This window comes from Conger conger, chromosome 8 (assembly GCF_963514075.1).
Source record: "Conger conger chromosome 8, fConCon1.1, whole genome shotgun sequence".
Classification (NCBI taxonomy): domain Eukaryota; kingdom Metazoa; phylum Chordata; class Actinopteri; order Anguilliformes; family Congridae; genus Conger; species Conger conger.
In genome coordinates, this window is record NC_083767.1 from 32010234 (window position 1) to 32030612 (window position 20379).

The 20379-nt window shown below is 37.9% G+C and overlaps 1 protein-coding gene across 2 annotated transcripts; it reads right to left on the minus strand.

Moving 5' to 3' along the window:
- Positions 1-75: 75 nt before the first annotated feature.
- On the minus strand, positions 76-20173 carry LOC133135783 (uncharacterized). Of its 2 annotated transcripts, none has more exons than XM_061253058.1 (7): positions 20067-20173; positions 17993-18071; positions 10424-10804; positions 8544-8666; positions 6438-6479; positions 3093-3161; positions 76-273 (listed from the first exon to the last, which is right to left on the minus strand). In XM_061253058.1, exons 1-7 carry the CDS (start codon positions 20154-20156, stop codon positions 197-199), a joined length of 861 nt encoding a protein of 286 aa, XP_061109042.1. In that variant the 5' UTR covers positions 20157-20173; the 3' UTR covers positions 76-196. The 2 variants fall into 2 exon arrangements, with proteins under 2 accessions (XP_061109042.1, XP_061109044.1); XM_061253060.1 differs by lacking the exon at positions 20067-20173 and adding an exon at positions 19806-19964.
- Between the last annotated feature and the right edge of the window lie 206 nt (positions 20174-20379).

The following is a 20379-nucleotide window of genomic DNA, read 5'->3' on the forward strand; positions in this document are numbered from 1 at the left end:
CACGTCTTCCTATAATGCCATCTTTCATCTGTAAGCTTTGCTCCCATTCCTCTGATCGCTTTCAATCATACACGGTTGTTACTGGGTTTTTTTTGTCTTTATTACAGTCTCAACATTTACAATTTAAAGCAAAAATGAAGTGATAACAATGTTATTGATCATTATGATGACAAATACAAAGCACAATATAGAAAATTCAGTTATATGAATCACAGTCACTGTGCCGGTTTGAAGATGTTTCCTGACTGGCATTTACAGCTAATCGCTCCAGTGCTGTGTGAGAAAGTGAGAAATGGTTAATACAGAATAACACTGTTTTGTATTGATGTTCTAGAACAGAAGAACAGGGTAAGTTGTCAAACTGTACATTCCTCCAACACTTGAAGCGGTACTTTTTCTGGTATGAATGTTCAAAATGATAGTTTTGTACGGAGTACAAAGGGGAGAACAAAGTCTGTGTAATTGTGTCATCAGAAACTTGGGCTGTGTCTAAAATTGCATGTGTTCTTAAGTTAAGTTACAAATGCACCACCAAGCCAACTACTTATAATGCAAGAACATAAAAATTCTGTTAATTTCAGACGCACTTGTACTATAATGTCATCACTCTTCTGACCGCAATCTGAAACGCATCCGACTAGCAGCAGCGACAGTAAGGTACCTAGTGACAGTAAGACTGAAGTGACAGTAAGGTACCTAGCTAATGCTAGGAACATTTACACCTACTTATTCATGTGATTTTCTAATCAGCCAATTGTATGGCAGCAGTGCAATGTAGTAAATCATGTGGATACGGGTCAGGAGCTTCAGTTAATGTTCACATCAATCATCAGAATGGGGAAAATGTGATCTAAGTGACTTTGACCATGGAATGATTGCTGGTGGCAGACAGGGTGGTTTGAGTATCTCAGAAACTGCTGATCTCCTGGGATTTACACGCACACTAGTCTCTAGACTAACTCTAGAGTTTGCAAAGAATGGTGCAAAAAAAAAAAAAGAATCCAATGAGCAGCAGTTCTGCAGACGCATTGCTAATGAGAGACGTCAGAGGAGAATTGCCAGACTGGTCAAAGCTGACAGGAAGGTGACAGTAATGCAAATAACCACACATTACAACAGTGGTAAGCAGAAGAGTGTCTCTGAACACACAACGCATCATAACTCTAAGTGGATTGGCTATAGCAGTAGAAGTCTAAAAAATAGGTCTAGTAAATACCTAATGAGTGTATATTGGCATAGTGTTATTTATAAAGTAAAAAATAGCTCCATAGTATGTATATTAAGATTAAGAGAAAAACATGCTATTTGCAGCTAATGTTAGTCATCTCCAGTCAGTGACACTAGCTAGCAAAATGCTTTGATGCATTTTTAGCAAGACCGCTTGCATTCGTTTATATTTGATTGAATATTTAAAATTCCAATTCTTGTTTGACGTCAGCTCTGAAAACACAATGATTATTGGGAACGGAAAGTGTGCTTCGAAGCAGACTTAAATTTTTGGTCCTCCCAAGTCCAACAAGAACAGAACTTCCGGTGAAATGACTGTTCTCTTACACACTTGATTTACGGACTCAAGTCCACAAGTCCCGAGACACGCCCTTAGTTTCTTTTCATTGTACTAATGTAATTGTAAATGGATTGTTAGAAATAATTCCATACCCTCTACATATCATTTAGAGCATTACACATATCCCAGGACTACACAAGACAGACAGGCTTTTTATATGTGCCAGAACTGTGAAGTACGATTAGTCAGATACACAGTATCTGCTGTTGTTGGGGGGGGGGGGGTGTAAAAGTGTTCAGCAGTTTGTCATGGGGATTGTTGACGATTGCAGTGGTTCACAGCTGACAATAGTGGGGGTTCCAGCAATTGTGCTTGGGGGCAAAGCACCTCCCATATCCGGGCCTGCTGGTTCGTTGATAAATATATTATATACAGCATTTATATGTATATGATATATGTAATATTTTGTTTAGAATTTTAAATTAATTTTGTTGAAAAAAGCCAATGTGACAACTTACCCCACATAGTGTGACAACTTACCCACTGATGGGGCAAGTTATGAGAGTGCATAAGTCTATAAGACTGTGCGTGTGAATGTGTATGAGGGAATGTGCATGTATGAGAGTATGCATGAGTGTGTGTGAATATGTATGGGTGTATATGTGAGAGTGTGAGTATGTGAGTGACAATGGGTATGAGATTGTATAACAGTGAAAACACAGTGAATGTGGCTTCAGCTGGCGGTGGCACCACCTCAATTCATTTTCAATGGGGGAGGGGGGGTAAGGTCGTGGTGCGTTGCTTTCCAAGCAAGTGATGTTGGGCGGCGTAGAAAGCTGGGAAAAGTTTATCTCCAGGCGTCTAGCGATACAATCCCACCTCGCAGCAACCAATCAGATTTCAATTCCGACTTTCAAATTTTAGTTCCCCACTTTTAAGTCGCATTGTCAGGGAAGACATTAATACGATAGCCTGAATTGCTACCTGTGAGTTTCACATTTCATTGAAGGGAAAACTGGCACTAAAGCTGGCTAGCTTATTGTAATCAATATGAACAGCAACGTTGCTATGCTGTAACAATCAGCACTAGTTTCATGTTAAACGTAATGATACCAGCACTAAAGCTGGCTGGCTGGCTGACCTCTTCTGATCAATAGGCTAGGAACGGTAACATGGTGACCACAAGCTTCTTAAACGAATCAATGCAGACAATAATCAAACAATGCTATTTTATGTCCCTCTAATTATCAAAAATAAAGTGGGAATGTAACCTAGTTGATATAAAAATGAATAAAATGTATGAATGAAGTAGGCTATCCCTATCAACAGTCTCATAAAACACAAAAATAGGCAATAATATAGCCAGCTCATACCATATATAAAATGCAATCTTATATTTTAGTGATTTTTAGATTTGATTAAACTGGACAATGAAAACATAACATTGAACCCAGTTGAAATTTAACAAATGACACTGTCAGTCAAAAAATGCGTTGGACGCCCACAAGCAATCAATTGAGGGATGCGGGTTTTGCCACGTTCAGTGTGTCTTCACCGTAAGAGTTTGTACATTTGGAATATTCACCAGGGTAGGACGTTCTCTTAGATGTGCTGTTGTTTGGGGGGACCCCTGCCTGTACCCTGTAAAATGACACTGAGAGACAGAATGAGATGAGAGAGGAAGGAAGAGTGAAAAAGAGGAGAGAGGGAGAAGTCAGAGAGGTGAGAGGTGATGGAGTGAAAGAGAGGGAGGAGAATATATTTAGCCAAATTTAGCCATCTTCATTATCACGCATTGCATCCTACCCAGAATACGGAATGTCAGTCTTTGTGGCTCATATCCTACAAACAAATTTGGTAATTTAAAATGGGGAAGCAGGTTTATATATTTGTTTGTACATGAAACCAACATGACTCTAAAGAAGCACGGCAGCTACCATTATTTCAGTATGTGAACATGCATGGATGAATTTATTCAACAGACCGTTTCCACATACATTTACATATGTATTACCAATAAATTTGTTACAGTGGGAAAGAATTGTTTTTCAATGTGAACATATAACATATGAAGCACCATACAGGCTAGGCTATGTTTCATTAATCTATAGAAATCAGTGGCGGCTGCTGGCCAGAATGTTTGGTGAAAAATCAAACCCGTTACTGCCATGCTTTACCTGCTGACCCGGGCCATTTTGAGGTGATAAACACTGACCACATTAAATTGGCAACCAATCACAATGATCATGCCATTTAAATTGAACCACCTTCTCTTAGATGATGAACACAAAACAGAATACAATGACAAGTAGTCATGTACTCACCTAACTATCCATCCCCTATGAATATTCAATAAACAAAATAATGTAACATTGTAATCAGGTGTTATATTGTAAAAAACAAACACTGTAAGGGGGCCATCTGACTCACCACTGACCTGTAGGGATGGAGATAATTCAGATTTTATCCATTATTTATTTGCCATTATTGATTGTGCTTATTCTTTTTTGTATTTTATGGAAAGAAGTCACATTTTGAATAGCATTGCCATAGCTTTTATTTCCCAAAAATGAAAATAAATTTTTCTAAGCTATACGATTCTTTTTAAACAATAGAATCCGTCTTTACAGAGTAGTCCAAGAAATACCGGGTAATTGCAGTGTATCGCCGGTAACAAGTCACGTAAACATTCTATCAGCTGTCCACGTCTGTGTGAGGTATTTTGTGTCAACAGATTCAACAGGAAAAGTAACTTAAAACATACAGTGTTAAGTCACGGACATATTAAAAAAGCTACAAACAAAACAATGTCCACTGAAGGGGATCGGGGAAATAACAGAAGTGGGAATCGTATAATTTTTAAATAGCCTATCAGACGTTTCCCGTGGAAATTGACGATAAGTTTGCCTAGCTACAGTCCGTGATGTAAACGTTTACCGAACTATCATGGAAAGGCCATGGGAGTAAGGTGAACAGAACAGCAAGTTACCTAAAAAATAAAAATGTAATGTAGACAAACGGTGCAACTTTCATGAGGAATAAATGAGAAATTAGCCTACTTCCAGTGACAGTGTGGTGTGGTTAGCTGTTGCTAACGAGAGACTACGAACCAGGCAGGCTTATCCGTCCCAGCCAGAAGTGTTCCTTGTAAAATTGTTCAGGCACGTACACACATCGTTTTATATAGACACTATCTATTTTTAATTAAGACTAACCAGATAAAGATTTAATAGAGGTTTTCCTGCATAACGGAGTGCAAAACTGTAGTAGTTGTGCTTCAGGTGCTGTCGTCGTAACATCGTAAATAGGTGTTTGGAACATTGTGAGCTAACACTGTTCTATAATTAAGTGTTTTAGCTAATAGCCAAAAGCCAATAGCCAACCATAATCATAAACCACATTCCTCAGGAGAAAAACTACCATTCAACGGACGTTAATTTCTGGTGGAAGTGGCCACTACTACAAATTTTAATTTTTTTCATTTTCAAAAAATTTAAATGGCGGCGCAAGTGCCGACTGAGTTGAACTGTGATGTTCTGATTGGTTAGATTTTATGTAAATCATCATGTCGAGAACGAGCACAAGAGCGCGCATGATTAGAAGACATGAGTGAAGCACGTTTCACGGGTGGGCTTAAAAACGCGTCATAAATCTACAAATATCCAATAAATGCCTTTCATGCCTTATAAGGTCTCATTGAAATATATAGGACTAGTGAAGCAAACATGCGTTTGCCTCATGAGCTGTTTTCCCAGAGCAGACATGATTTTGAACAGAGGCAAAATCACAAATGGAACAGTCATTGTTATGATAATTTAACATTAAAGAAATGTGTTATGTATGATATGCATGTTCTTCTTTTTTCTTTGCTGAAGCACTGCTTCACCTGTTGTCTTAGAGGAGCCTCCACTGATAGAAATGTTTCTGAATTAACGTATGTGAGATGAAACTGACAAGAGCTCAGATTGGACGCATTGGTAAATAGTTATGTTTGTATAGATTTTTACTTCGATCCAATGTTGTTGGTTACATATTCCTGAGGCGAACCGCAATGCCAAGCTACAGTTCCCTCCAAAAGTATTGGAACAGCAAGGTGAATTCCTTTGTTTTTTGCTATACACTGAAGATAATTGAGTTTGAGGTCAAAATATGTACATGAGATGACAGATCTGAATTTCAGCTTTTATTTCCTGGTACTTTTATGTAGATTGGAATATATATCATTTTGTATCAGACCATCCCATTTTTAGGTGAGCAAAAGTATTGGATCATGTGACTGACAAGAGTTTCTTGTGATGTGGCATGTTAGATTGATTGTTTAAACAATAAATAGTTTTGAATGTCCACTGTTGGTTTTAGCCTTGGGTTTTGCCTGGGAAGACTGCATTTGTGTTAGAAAAGATAGACCAGAGAGCTGTCTTTGGGAGAAAATCAAGCCGATTTGAAGCTTAGAAAAGAGGGAAAATCAATCAGTGTCTTTGCACTAGGCATAACTTGTACAACCACTTGGAATGTCCTGAAAAAGAATGAAACCGCTGGCGTACTGATTGAACAGGTTAACCAAGGAAACAAACAGCAGTTGATGACAGAAACGTTGTGACAGCTGTGAAGAAAAATCCCAACACATCAATCAGTGACATCACAAACAATCTCTAGGTGTAAATACCAGGAAATAAAAGCTGAAATTCTGAACTCTTCGCCTTGCTGTTCCAGTACTTTTGGAGAGGACTGTATTTTGTAGCTTTAAATGGGCTATGGGAATATCTATCTCACTCCTTTGCTCCACTCTTTAACTCCACTCCTTTGCTCAACATATTTCCGCTGTAGTGGAGGTGAGGTAGTCGGGGAGTGGAGTAAAGGAAGCTGGAGTGGACAATAAAGGGATGCACCCAGGGAAGAGAGGGGCAACAGGCTGTTGCTGCTGACTCACCACTCTGGCTCTGTGCGGGTCCAATCCATGTGGAACTCCGATCTAGCACAGCAGCACAGAGACATTAAAATTACACACATATGGAAAAAAATACACATAAATGCATGCACATACACACATGCACACAGAATGCAATTACACAGAGTGCAATTACACAGGCACAACCACTCATACACACAAGCATGCACACCTACACAAAGAGAGACTGCAATTCACACACACACGCACACACCCACACAGCACAGCACAATTACACTGCACAAGAATGAGTACAATTACACGCTGACACACACAGACACACGCCTACGAAAATGTATTTATTGAAGGATAGCCCCTTGAGAATAATAATCTGATTTTCAAGGGGTCCAAAAACACAGATGCACACACAGTAAATTACATTAGATTAAGCACTGTCGGGTTTTAGCCTTTTAGATTTCATCATATCACATTAACTGTTTTACTCAAAGTGGTTCTTGGTTTACCTTCATTTTGTATACACATCCACAAACACACACCCACACCTCACACAGACACGCAGAAATGCAGGTACACATAGATATACATGCACTCACTCATTAGGTGTTAATATTGATGCTTAAGTAGGATATTACAGGAACCACAGATCAAAGGGGTTCACACTAGCAATGGGACGTCTGGGTGCACTGTAATTCCTTCATGAGAATGTTTATGCATGCCATTTGTCATGTGTCACACTCCCCTAACCGGGCTACTTAAACCCTCTACTTAAAATGTGACAATTGGACACATTTCATGCCTATCAAGTCGGTAAGGCAGAAGTCATAGGGAAGAGGGATGAAAACATGAAGAATTCAAATATTTACCAATGCATTTAGAAAAATGACACGCAATTGACCAGCATGCCTGCCCTGGACGTAGCCTTCGCGGCTTTAACAACAGATTGCTGGACATCTGTGAGCACAATGTAAATGTAAATATTTAATTTAATTATCTGACTTACAATGTTGATATTTATTGGAACTATTTAAGATGGCCCAAAATAAAGTTTAAAAATGCAATTACGTTTTTGTCAGTATTTATTATTTATTTTTTCATAAATAAGATACAGCCCCAACTGTATAGTGGAATAAGCAGTATTGGTTACACAGTTAGCCATTTACAAAACAGCATGGTAGGCATTTACAAAACATTACATTACATTATTGGAATTTGGCAGACGCTCTTATCCAGAGCGACGTACAGTTGATTAGACTAAGCAGGAGACAATCCTCCCCTGGAGCAATGCAGGGTTAAGGGCCTTGCTCAAAGGCCCAACGGCTATGCGGATCTTACAGCGGCTACACCGGGATTAGAACCACTGACCTTGCGTGTCCCATTAATTTAACTTAACCACTACGCAACAGGCTGCCCCGAACCATCAAACACAAGTCAAACACATTCACAATTTCTCATGCTATTTATTATTCAAAAAGGCTGGCTCCTTATTTATAAGCATACTGAATAATAATAAAATATTTTGAGAATGTAATTAGATGCTCACCGATATACAATTGGGTCACATCATTGAAAATGCCCTCTATTGTGGAGTGAAAGGTGTTTCCCCTGTCTGCCTCAGAAATATTGACTCAGACCAGAGATTCCTTGGAAGTCCTCCAATGGAAGTCCTCTATTTTAAAATAATTATTTGGTTGTAAAATGTCAACCTTTTTCGGCATTAAATCTCAAAATCTATCAACTTTTCTCTGAGTTAGATTTTTAGAATTTGAAACTATAATGCATTCGGTTCGCTGGACCCTTGCCTTGAAAAGGACACTGACATTACCTTATTTCTTGAAGTATGTGCATTTCCAAAAGGCGAGGTCCCTCCATGTTTGTTTTGCCTCCCACATGTTACAATATAAGGAACTGTTGTTGCTTAAGCACTGGCATCTTATAATTGGCTATACAGCTAGAACTGTGAATGTTTTCCACTTTAAAACGGTATATCCTGTTACCATAGTGATTGAAAATTGCTCCATGAAAAAAAGAGGTTAAGGGGTTAAGTTTACTTCAGCCAGGTTGGAGTGGTATAGTAAGGCTTGGATAAATGAACTGCTGTGTGAGTGTATGAGCAGGGGAGGGACTCACATCTCTTGCAGATGAAGCTATACATATGAGGAGCAATCCTGACCAGGAGAAAGAAGAGGAAAAGTCCCAGTAGCAACCAAGTCACCACCTTATACACCTTCAGCTCCCTGCTGTCACCAGGAGCTGAAGAGACAGTATTATTCTTGTTAAGACTAGTATTATTACTTGTACTAATCATAATAACAATATAAAAAATAAAAAAAGTAAAATCACATTAAGAGCAGAAAGCAACAATTATGAATTTTCAAGCTACAAAGACACATTTCATTACATTAATGGCATTTGGCAGACAGTTGATTAGACTAGGCAGGAGACAAGGGCTTAAGGGCCTTGCTCAAGGGCCCAAGGGCTATGCGGATCTTATTGTGGCTACACCCCTACGCTACAGGCCGCCTGTTGGATGACTGGTAAGAAAATGATATTCCGTAACATACAAGCTGCATTATGACCTGCCATTACTAAAGCTCTCACATGCCCACTGACAAGTGATATATTTTTTCAAAATGACTTAATAATTTCACATGCAATTGGAGACGGTTTCAATTTGATTGCTCAAATGTTTGGATAGATTTAGCTTTTAGCTTCTTATCGTGCCACCTATTGGCAAAATATGTGTGCTTCTGCAGTATCACCTATTGCACTCGCTTACCAAATTTGATGAGACAAAAGCATTCACAAGCTATAGCTGTTATTGTATAATTGGCCGCACCCACAAAAAATGTAGTTGTGGCAGCCAATTGTTGTTGTTTGCCATCAGCCAATTTGATATCAAAGTCCATTTGACAGGCTTAGTAATGGGCAATCATCATGAAACGTGGTGCCTCTTGACTTGGTACTAGTGTAAGGACAACAAAAACTGGACACTCTTCCAGTTTCCAGCTCTACAGTGCCCAATTTTCAGGAGATGGAAGCACTGGATGCCATAAAAGCCAAAAGGCACTCCAATCAATGGACAATGGACAAAGAAGAAAGTTGCTCATTGTCTCTGGAACATGACAAGGTTAGCTCTGGGACTTTTAGACCCAGAACCATTCTTTGGCCTTTGACACCCCTCGGTCTGGGAAAACATAACAAAACATAATGACGAGAACACGCCATTCAGCCCAGCAATGCTTGCCTTCTCCTACCATTAACGTGTACCTACTTCTTAGTTCGCCCAAAAAACAAAATAGTATCTAGCACTGTATCAAGCCTGGTCGGGAAAACCCCCAGTGTTTCTGCCACCACTACATTCCCAGGCAAGCTATTCTACACTGTGACCAGTGCAGTGTTTCCGATACATATACAACTCTGTGGTGGCTTTTACCTAAGTCTACTTTTCCCAGTAATGTTAACTCAAAAAGAAACCCTTCTACTATCTAGGTAATATTTTATACAATATGTCACAGGACCAAATACAGCCAACAATTTATTCGGAATCTCCACACCTACATTTTCCAGAAAAAAGTAGATGAATGAGAAATGATTGAAATATGAGAGTGAATGTATTGAAATAAAAGTATATTGTTTTCCCATATGTTTGACCATAACAGCTAGATTACTATCTGTGTTGTTCATAACATGCAGTCTTTTTTAAATTTTTTATTAAGAGTGCCAATAGTTCTGGAGCCCATTGCATTTATTAAATTCTAGAGCTTTGTTTGAATTAAAGCAGTTCTGCAATAAAGGTTGACTAAAATTCCTCCACAGCAATGTGAAAGATTTATATAGGAAGCGCCTGATTGCAGTTATTGCTGTTAAAGGTGGTGCAACCAGCTATTAAGATTGAGGGGGCATTTCCTTTTTTACAGGGGCGATATGGCCGTTTGATAACCTCTTTCATTAAATAACTTAAATAGTAATTTAGTTCCCTTTGTCCAAACACAAACACACATGCTCACCTTTGCAATGAATCTCTAGTGCTCTGCAGGTGCTGGTTTCCAGACTACCATTACCATGGATGTAGTACCCCTCAATGTGTCTCTGGGTCTCGCTTTGCTGATGGTACCCTCCACACCCGAGCTGCCTGCACAAGGTCCCCCTGGGGACTCTCTGGGCACTGTCACTGCAGAGTGGAAGGCCATATGAGCCATTCAGCCCCAGGTAAACCATGCCCCTGCAAGTGCTGCTGTCACCTTTCACCTTCAGGAGCCCCAAAACCGGGGGTGCAGGAGGGGCAGGCAAAGTGGCCAGGGGGGAGGTGACAGGAACGTACGGTGCACAGGTAGTGATGTTGGGGCATGCTTGCTGCGTTGGGCATGGGGCGGCAGAGGGGTGGGCACCTGTTATGAGAAGAGGATGATTGTCACTTCTCAGTACCGGTCCCAGAAACCTGGAGGACAAGCAGGTACAGTGAGCTCCATTATTTTTCAGCTTCATCCTACAGCAAGACAATGTTCCCAAACATACTGCTGAGCAACAAACAAGTTTTTCAAAGCAAAAACTGGAGAATTCTCAATTGGCCAAGTCAATAACCCAACCCAAATTCAATTGAACATGCATTTCATATGCTGAAGAGAAAACTTAAGGCAACTAACAACCAAAACAAGCAGGAGCTGAAAATGGCTGCAGTAAAGGCCTGGCAGAGCATCGCCAGAGAAGGTACTCAGTGCCTGGTATAATGCCTGTTGGTCACAGACTTCAAGCTGTCATTGCATGCAAAGGAATGTGACAATGTACTAAACCTGACTACTTTCTAAGTACATCTCAAGCATTATGGTGCCCTGAAATGGGGGGACTATGTATAAAAAGTTCTCAAATGTTTACATGGTGAAACCAAATGCATAAAAATAATACAAAAAATAAATAAATATAAGCTGAAAATCTGCACTTTAACTACATTGTTTGATTACAAATCTAAAATCGAGAAGTACAGAACCAAAAATAATGTTTTTGTCCCAAACATTGTGGAGCTCACTGCATATCTTTGTTAATCAGTACTCAATTGATCAATTAAAGCAGGTTAATTACACAGATAATTCACCTTTTCAACTAATTCAAGCCAAAATTAAATGAACACAATGCTCAGGAGTTCATCTTTTTTTTTTTTTGAAGAAATTTTTTTCTTTCTTCTTTTTCAGCTTTATTGGACAGTATATAGTATAGAGAGACAGGAAGAATGGGAGCGAGAGAGAGGAGAAGACATGCAACAAATGTCAGACGGTCGGATTCGAACCGACAACGTCGCGGCTCACAATGAGCATGCGGTCAGTGCTCTACAGGCTGCGTCACCAGGAGTTCATCTTTTACATTACATTACATGGCATTTAGCAGACGCTCTTATCCAGAGCGACGTACAACAAAATGCATAATTAGTGGGTGGGGAATAATGTTGTGGTTTTTCCCAAATTATCCAAGGTGGGAATAGCTCACTGGTTTTTTGATTCATTCTGTAATGTGTCCATTGCAAAGCACTCTTATCCCAGCACTCTTACTCCTCTCTGTGCGGAGTTTGCATTGTCTGCATGGGTTTCCTCCGGGTACTCCGGTTTCCTCCCACAGTCCAAAGACATGCAGGTTAGGCTGATTGGAGAGTCTAAATTGCCTGTAGGTGTGAGTGTGTGAGTGTGTGAGTGAATGGTGTGTGTGCCCTGTGATGGACTGGTGACCTGTCCAGGGTGTATTCCTGCCTTTTGCCCAATGTATGCTGGGGTAGGATCCAGCCCCCCTGCGACCCTGTTCAGGATAAGCGGGTTAGGATAATGAATGAATGAATGAATGAATGCTACGCTCTGGAAACAATTATTTTTTTATCTGCGTGTTCAGTTTTTGTTGGTAACGATTCCTTGAAATTCTGGAATCTGTTAAGGTTAGAGTGCTTTCAAATTTTACCATCTTCAAAAAAGTTTTTCAAATGCATATTGCCCTGACAGCACAGCTACATAGGGCCATCTGTGGAAGGTAGTCTTGATGTGTGGTGGTAGTTTGCCCATTACTAAGATGTAGCAGCTACTTTTGCTTACCACAGAATCAGATTTGTGTCAGAATTATCAAATAAAATATTTCTGATTCAGAGCATAAATATTGCTAAAATATTGATTTCAAGAAGACCTTAAATCTTAGAAGAAAATGGAAAAACACTGTGATACAAGTGATACTTGAAATAATGTTTTGTTTCAGAATTTTGACACACATCTGATTCTATAGCAGAGCAGTGATAAGCAACATTGCTACATTTTAGTAATGGGAAAACTACCTTCACACTGTAGGTTGCAGCTACATCCCATAGACGGAAAGCAGTTCATCACACAAACTAAGTCCTGTTTTAACGGCTTAAGTCTCAGCAAGTCTCAAGGTTTTTTTTTGTTGCATCAATTCCTTTTTTCAGAGCACAATTTAGTTTCTCATTTTTGGTGATTATTGGTCCTCAAATTTGAAGGGGGATTTGTGTTGTGACTTCGCTCCATTGTGTTTCTAAGCGTACCAGCCACCGCTACAATAATCTGTATCCAGTCAAAATCGTAAAATCTTTTCAGTGAGAAAAAAAGTATTACGTGGACGAATAATCTCATACTCGTTTCATTATAAGAGCAAGAAATGGAAAATCATTTAACAAAAAGTTAAAGAATTTAAAAATGTGCAAGTTATCCCACACAATATAATTTCAGTGAACTAAGAAAACATGTCATAATACATAATGTCATAATAACAAAAACAAGACTTGCAAACCAACTACAACAGAAAAAAGAAGAAGAAAAAACAGTCATTTCAGTCATGAAGAATACAGCAGGGGAGACCATACATTCACCACAAGAGATCCAAGGCTTTTTACAATAAACTATACTCATCAAACAATGAATCTGACTTAAATAACAAACACTTTTCTAGACATTTTCCAAAACTAAGAAAAAATGGTAAATCGTTCCACACACCCAGGGCGGGATGGAACCAGCAACCCTCCGACTGCCAGACAATTGCTCTTACCTCCTGATGATCAAGCTGACTCATTTGATAGACCATTACCATAAGAACATAAAGCACTTAATCAAATGCCTAATAATAAAGCTCCAGGCCCAGACAGCTTCCCTGCTGAATTTGTCAAACATTTTGGGCAAATCATTTGACCTCTTTAGATAGAATTGGAACTGCTATGCCACTCCTAATTCACCCCAACCAGGCCAGATTAATCAAAGGAAGGCACTCATACAATAATACACACAGATTGTTCAAAGTCATACACCACGCAACTGAGAAAAATAGAAACAATCATTGTCTCACTTGATGCAGAAAAAACATTACATAAAGTTACTGGAAACTCCTGCTCTCTGCATGACAGGAACTTGCTTTTGGAGCCATAAAACTAATAAATGCATTTTCCAAAATATAAAATTATTCCATCAATTGGTCTAAATCCACTATACCAATTAGCAAAGAGAGTTGGAATTTGACAGCCCAAACACCACCCATTCATTTATCCGCTGGCAGATATCTTCATATAAATATTTAGACCTAACTGTCAGACCTGGCCCATCTAAGTTTCAGTCCACTGCTCTAAACCATAGAAGCCTACATGGATAGATAAATCTACCATTATCTCTCATAGGCAGAATAGCAACTATCAAATGATAATTTTACCTCAAATAAATTATCTTTTTTCAATGATCCCAACTCATCACCTCCCATTTGGTTTAACTCCCTGGACTCAATAATATCAATATTTTACTGAAAAAATAAAAAGCAAAAATAACCTTGCTGTAGAAACATAAATGTCAAAGAAGTCTAGAATGACCAAATTTCTATAGACTTTCTACTAAACCAGCTGCAATTATCAATTGGATCTGTCCCTCTGAACAATGCAACTCATGGATCGCATTGCAGAGAAATCAGCATCTCAGACCTTTTATTCATTGCCTTCCATCAAATGCAATAATTCCTTCAAAGGCATCAACATAGTGACAGCTCTGAAAGCTTGGTGGAAAGCTGATAAAGTCACTTACTCAATAATACCACCATGCAATTATTTATTCTGAATCTTTATTCTGAATCTTTTCTGATGATGTGTATAATGATGTCAATGTGTACAATGTTTTTAGTTTATCATTGTTAAGTGATTTTAATTTGTTTTTAATTTCTTTTTTATGTGGACCCCAGGAAGACTAGCTCGTCCCATTTTGGTGACAGCTAATGGGGATCCTTTTAACAATAAACAATAAATGAAAATACACTACTCCATCATGTAATAGAATAGAATATAATAGAAAGCCTTTATTGTCATTATACCATGTGCAACGAGATTAAAATAATAACACTCTCTTCATACTTACAGAAAACCACTAAACTTCACAGATTGGGAACTAAAATGCATTATAGAACTTCAGCGCATTATCCAAAACAACACATTCATGACATAGTTCTGAACACAATATTGGCAACAAATAATGAATTAAATATCACCAACTTAAATTTAAAAATCTCTTTTCTTTTGGGAAAAAGATTTATCGCTCTCCCAAATATTGGCAATTCTAGTGGGATGGATGTGACATTTGGACACAAAATGACAAACAAAATCCTTCTGAAAAATTGCTCTTCTTACATGATAAAAATCTTATTGCATATTATCACAGCACCCACTTGACTGAGGGTAAAAATAATTTCAAAAATATTGTTAAGCCAGAAAAAATGACATTATGGATGTGACGCAAAAATAAAATATTTTCGGGAGAATATACACTTTCAAAAAACTCATGCATTCTAATGCAGTGAATTCTAATGCAGTGAATACTGTTAGAATCTAATACAGAAAGTTTGATATTCCAATGCAGGAAGCTTGGCTGAACATAAAAATAGCAATTTTGAAAAATGTATTTCTTTGTCTTGATTTTGATACCAGTGTTATGGATGTGATGCCATTGCGTTATGGATGTGACACATCTGAAATGCACATTGTTTGGCGATCTACTTCCCAATCAAATTTTCTCATAACACATTTGTTGTCATTTGAAATGGTTCTGAATGTCAGTTTTGATGGCCACCAAATAGCATTATTTCAATGCTAATGGGACTAATAAATACATTTTTAAGCATTTTCTTGTTAGTCTTTTTATCAGAATTCAAAATGGTCACAATCAACTGTTTGGGACATAATAAGTGTAATTAGGAAGTACGTTTTTTTTTTAATGCTCAGGTTGACATTACTGTTGACATTACTGCCCATATGCAAAGACACATTTTCAATGACTACCAGTACTGACTTGCAACTTATTCAATATAGAATAAAACACAGAACACACATCACACAAAACAAAATGCACCATCTTTTAGGCTGCCAAATTGTACTCTCTGCACCTCTCTGTCTACTATGAGACATATGAACAACCACTATCCCCAGTTACCTCATCCAAATCACACTCATTGCCATAACTATGGAAGAGAAAACCATCCTCCTCAACTGGAAAACAAGAAGAAAAAAAAAAAAAAGCATTACACGATGGACCTTCACTCAACATCATGTATCAATGGAAAAAAGGACTGCCCCTATCAACAACCAATTACACCACTTTGAACAAACATGGAATCCATTATTTTTTCATCTCTTATGATTTCCATTCAATCCAACCTTCTTAATTTAGCAATTTGCTCTACATGTCTGTCGCCTATGTTTGCCTAGTCTGTATATGTCTATTACTGCACCCATCACCAAAAGCTATATCTTCTTATACATTCCCTTTGTTTTTGCTATACACTGAAGATAATTGATATTCTCGCTTTCATTTTCTTTAATGCACGGCAGTCTCAGGTGGTTTACCTTCTTGTAATATTTTACTGAAAAATACGCCAACTCTCGTTGTTTCTGGTTTCCTCAACATCTTGTTTTCCATTTCATCCTATATAGGGCTATATACACACTGTGGGCTCCAGAATTAATTTGGCACCCTTGATACAGTCCCCTCCAAAAGTATTGGAACACAAGGTCAATTCCTTTGTTTTTGCTATACACAGAAGATAATTGAGTTTGAGGTCAAAAGATGTACGTGAGATGAAAAATCTTAATTTCAGCTTTTATTTCCTTTTATTTTTATCTAGATTTGTTACTTATAACTTAGAACATATCACCTTTTGTATCAAAACAACCAATTTTTAGGTTAGCAATAGTATTGGAACATGTGACTGACAGGTGTTTCTTGTTGCCCAGATGTGTACCGTTAGATTGATTGGTTAAACAATAAATAGTTCTGAATGTCTACTCTTGGTTTTAACCTAGGGTTTTGCCTGTGACTACTGCATATGTGTCAGAAAAGATAAACCAACATGAAGACCAGAGAACTGTCTTTGGGAGAAAAGCAAGCCATTTTAACACTTAGAGAAGAGGGGAAATCGATCGTTGTTGACAGAAACATTGTGAGAACTGTGAAGAAAAACCCCAAACATTAGTCAGTGACATCACAAACAATCTCCACAGGGCAAGGGTGAAGGTATCACCCTTGCCCTGTGATACCTGTGATTTACAGAGCAGCTTGCATGGCTGCTTCTGGAGTAAGCTCACTAATGTTAATTGATGATTAAGATTGTCTACAAAAACATTCTGTCTGCCAACTTATGGAGAAATGCGTCCAAACTAATTAAGAGGAACTTCATCATGCATCAAGACAATGACCCAAAACACAACAAAGGACTTTGAAAAGTGGAAGGTTTTAGACTGGCCAAGTCAATCACCAGACATTAATCCTATTGAGCATGCATTTCACCCCCTGAAGAGGAGATTGAAGGGAAAACCAGCCAAAACAAACAACAACTGAAAGAGGCTGCAGTAGAAACCTGGGGAACAAAAAGAAGAATGCAAAGTTTGGTGATGTCAATGGGTCACAGGCTTGATCCAATTAAATTCTGAACTCTTGTCTCATCTTATTATCTGAACCCCAAATGTTTTCAGTGTACTGCAAAAAAACAAATTGGACTTACATTACATTACATGGCATTTAGCAGACGCTCTTATCCAGAGCGACGTACAACAAAGTGCAAATCAAACACAAGAACAAGTGCAAAGAGGACCTGAGAGGACAGTACAGTTTCGAGTCCTAGTGTAAACATACAGAAAATCAGAACCCTTGAAGAGTACAATCAACTTTCAAACTAGCATACCACAGTTGGCAGCTAGAATACAACAGCCAATAAAAACAACAATACCTATACAAGTAAAAATATCTTGCTGTTCCAATACTTTTTGAGGGGACTGTATCTTTTTTAATCTCTTTGGTTTTGTCTCGTTTCATCACAGTTTGTTTGCTTAACTTCTTTTATATTTTTGTAATACCCTTCCCTCAGACATCATTTGTATGAAATATAATGACAAATAAACATTATGTTGATCTCCCAAGAGGGGGAGCAGGGTGGTGGTGGGAAGGAAAAAACAAGGCCCTTATCATAATCAATTTGGCTTTTTTTAATGCTTGTTATGGTTACACCCAATACTGATAATAATTGTCTCACTGATTTTTATTAGTTGTGCAAAAGTAAAATATTTTGACACTTACCTGTACAGATAAACAGCAGTGCAAGAACCAAGGTCACCTCCCTCACCATTATTACTGAGTTCACAGGTCTATATTTCACCTGATGAGAAACATAAAATATGATCAACAAAAAAAATATTATTCAGGAAGATTTCATAAGAAAGCAAGAAATCAGAAATCAAGTAATGCATCCTGCAGAAAGATCTGTCTCATTTATTTCTGTGGGATGCATTACATCTATATTTACAGCTACATGTTTAGTTGCATTTTCTTTTTTTTTTGACAATGAAGATTCTTAATTGACAAAAGGTGGATGCTGAGCTCAAAACTGACCAGGCAGAAAACATCCCCTAAAATTGATTACTGGTCTTGACCTGTTTTCAGTCAAGTTTGCCAGTGATCTAAATAATCCATTAGCAGGTAACCACACACCGTCTTTCTCCACCCCAGATTAAATAATAAATTCAATTTAGAAAAATATGTTTTATTCACAAAGTACACAAAAAAGGTAAACTACTGTTAACTACTGTGTTGTAATAACAGCTGCTATTCAAGATTGTTTAAATGATCAAATTTGCGTAATTCCGTGAATATTCATAGGAATACCCACATGAAAAAAAAAACATTTTTAAATATGTAAAAATTGGCAGTTTAATATAATTATTAATGTATTTTTAATGCATGTGAAATGTGCGGTAAATGTTCTATGCACATAAACACATTTCTAAATAGTATTCCAAGTGCAATAAATATGCAAGAAAATGTATTGCATTGCATTTTGAAATACATTTGGAATACTATTTAGAAATATGTTTGATAAATGCACTGAACATTTACTGCACATTTCACATACATTGGAAATACATTTCCGTTTATCTGAAACTGCCAATTTTTTGGACCAGAAATGCATATTAAAATGTATTTATTTTCCGTAAATGGGGACATTTTGTGTGCATATAAAAGAGTTGCATTTCACGTCTTATCTTATTGCTACACCTGATGGTATTGAATACTTTGAGATTTCCTATTGTTGATCAAATAAAATAATTGTAATAAATTGAGACAAATAATTATTTGATAGCAAATAAGCAACCAACCGTTGAGAGAGGCTTGGGACGAGCTTGCAGCTTATGTGCGTTAAATCATACATTTAATTTAAATCTTACTTTTGCTCGATTTCTGAAAAGATACGCTTGGCACACTTGAATTGACATTTTATTTTCTATGAAGCCGTTTGTCCAAAAATGAAAACGGCTCCAATTTAAGGGAATGTGTTTATTTTCATCCGATCTGATAAATGTCGCTTATTCCAGTTCCAACCCAGCTCATAAGCAGAGACTTGAAATTGCAGCTGATATAATTATATAATATAAACGCACTGTATACTAGCCTATATGAACAATCCGTGGCAATTTACTGCGATAGGAAGGGCAATTATCATGAAGAGTGAATTCAATTTAGTATTTAAAATGCATTATTAACACTAACCGCAGTACAGATACTTCCAAAAAATAAACACGAATTAATAATGAAATAAATTAAGAATCCATGTCTCGGTAAATGTTTCGTGCTACCACTACATCCGACAATATACTGGAGTTTGTAACCGTAGACGATTTTACGCACTTGACTCTGTGGCGTGAGTGTACAAAGCGAATTATCATAACACACATTCATGTAATTGTTGAAATTATTGCAAAACGTAAAATGTTTACATTTCAACTATTTCGTATGTATTACTGTAAGTATAACTAAAACTATTCGTAAACAAATTGCAAATAGCCTCACTATGAAAACCATCGCTTTATGCTAACAAAGAGAGCCATTGCCTTACCGTCATCGTGCATTAGAGGGGGGGAATGGAGAAAAACTTAAATGACAAGAAAACTCAAGCTGAAGGAAGTAGGGTGCATGGTGTGAAACTGTTTCCCCTCCCTCTCGCTTTCTCTCTGCACACAATAGCTACAACATTCTCCGAGAAACAAGAAAAACGCAGCGAGAAATATTTGAAGAGAAATGCATGAAGAGAAACAAAAAGAAAGCAAGAGAATCGCAGGAAGGTCACTTATAAGAAATACACGGGTTTAAGGCCCACCTTTCCCGTTTTAAACGTGTGTGTGCCAGACGCAAAGTTGTCCGCCGTCCAATTAATTTCTTGCACTGCATCTACAAAGGAGACTAACATTATGTATGTTAGTCTCCTTTAACCCCTCTGCCTCTAACGGAGCATACTGCAGCAACACCCTCATCGCGGATTGTTTTGCATGCGTTAAACAGTACTCAGTCTTGGTCGTTCACACTTTTCTGTCAGCCTACCTCCACTTTATATTCTCGCTTTCATTTTCTTTAATGCACGGCAGTCTCAGGTGGTTTACCTTCTTGTAATATTTTACTGAAAAATACGCCAA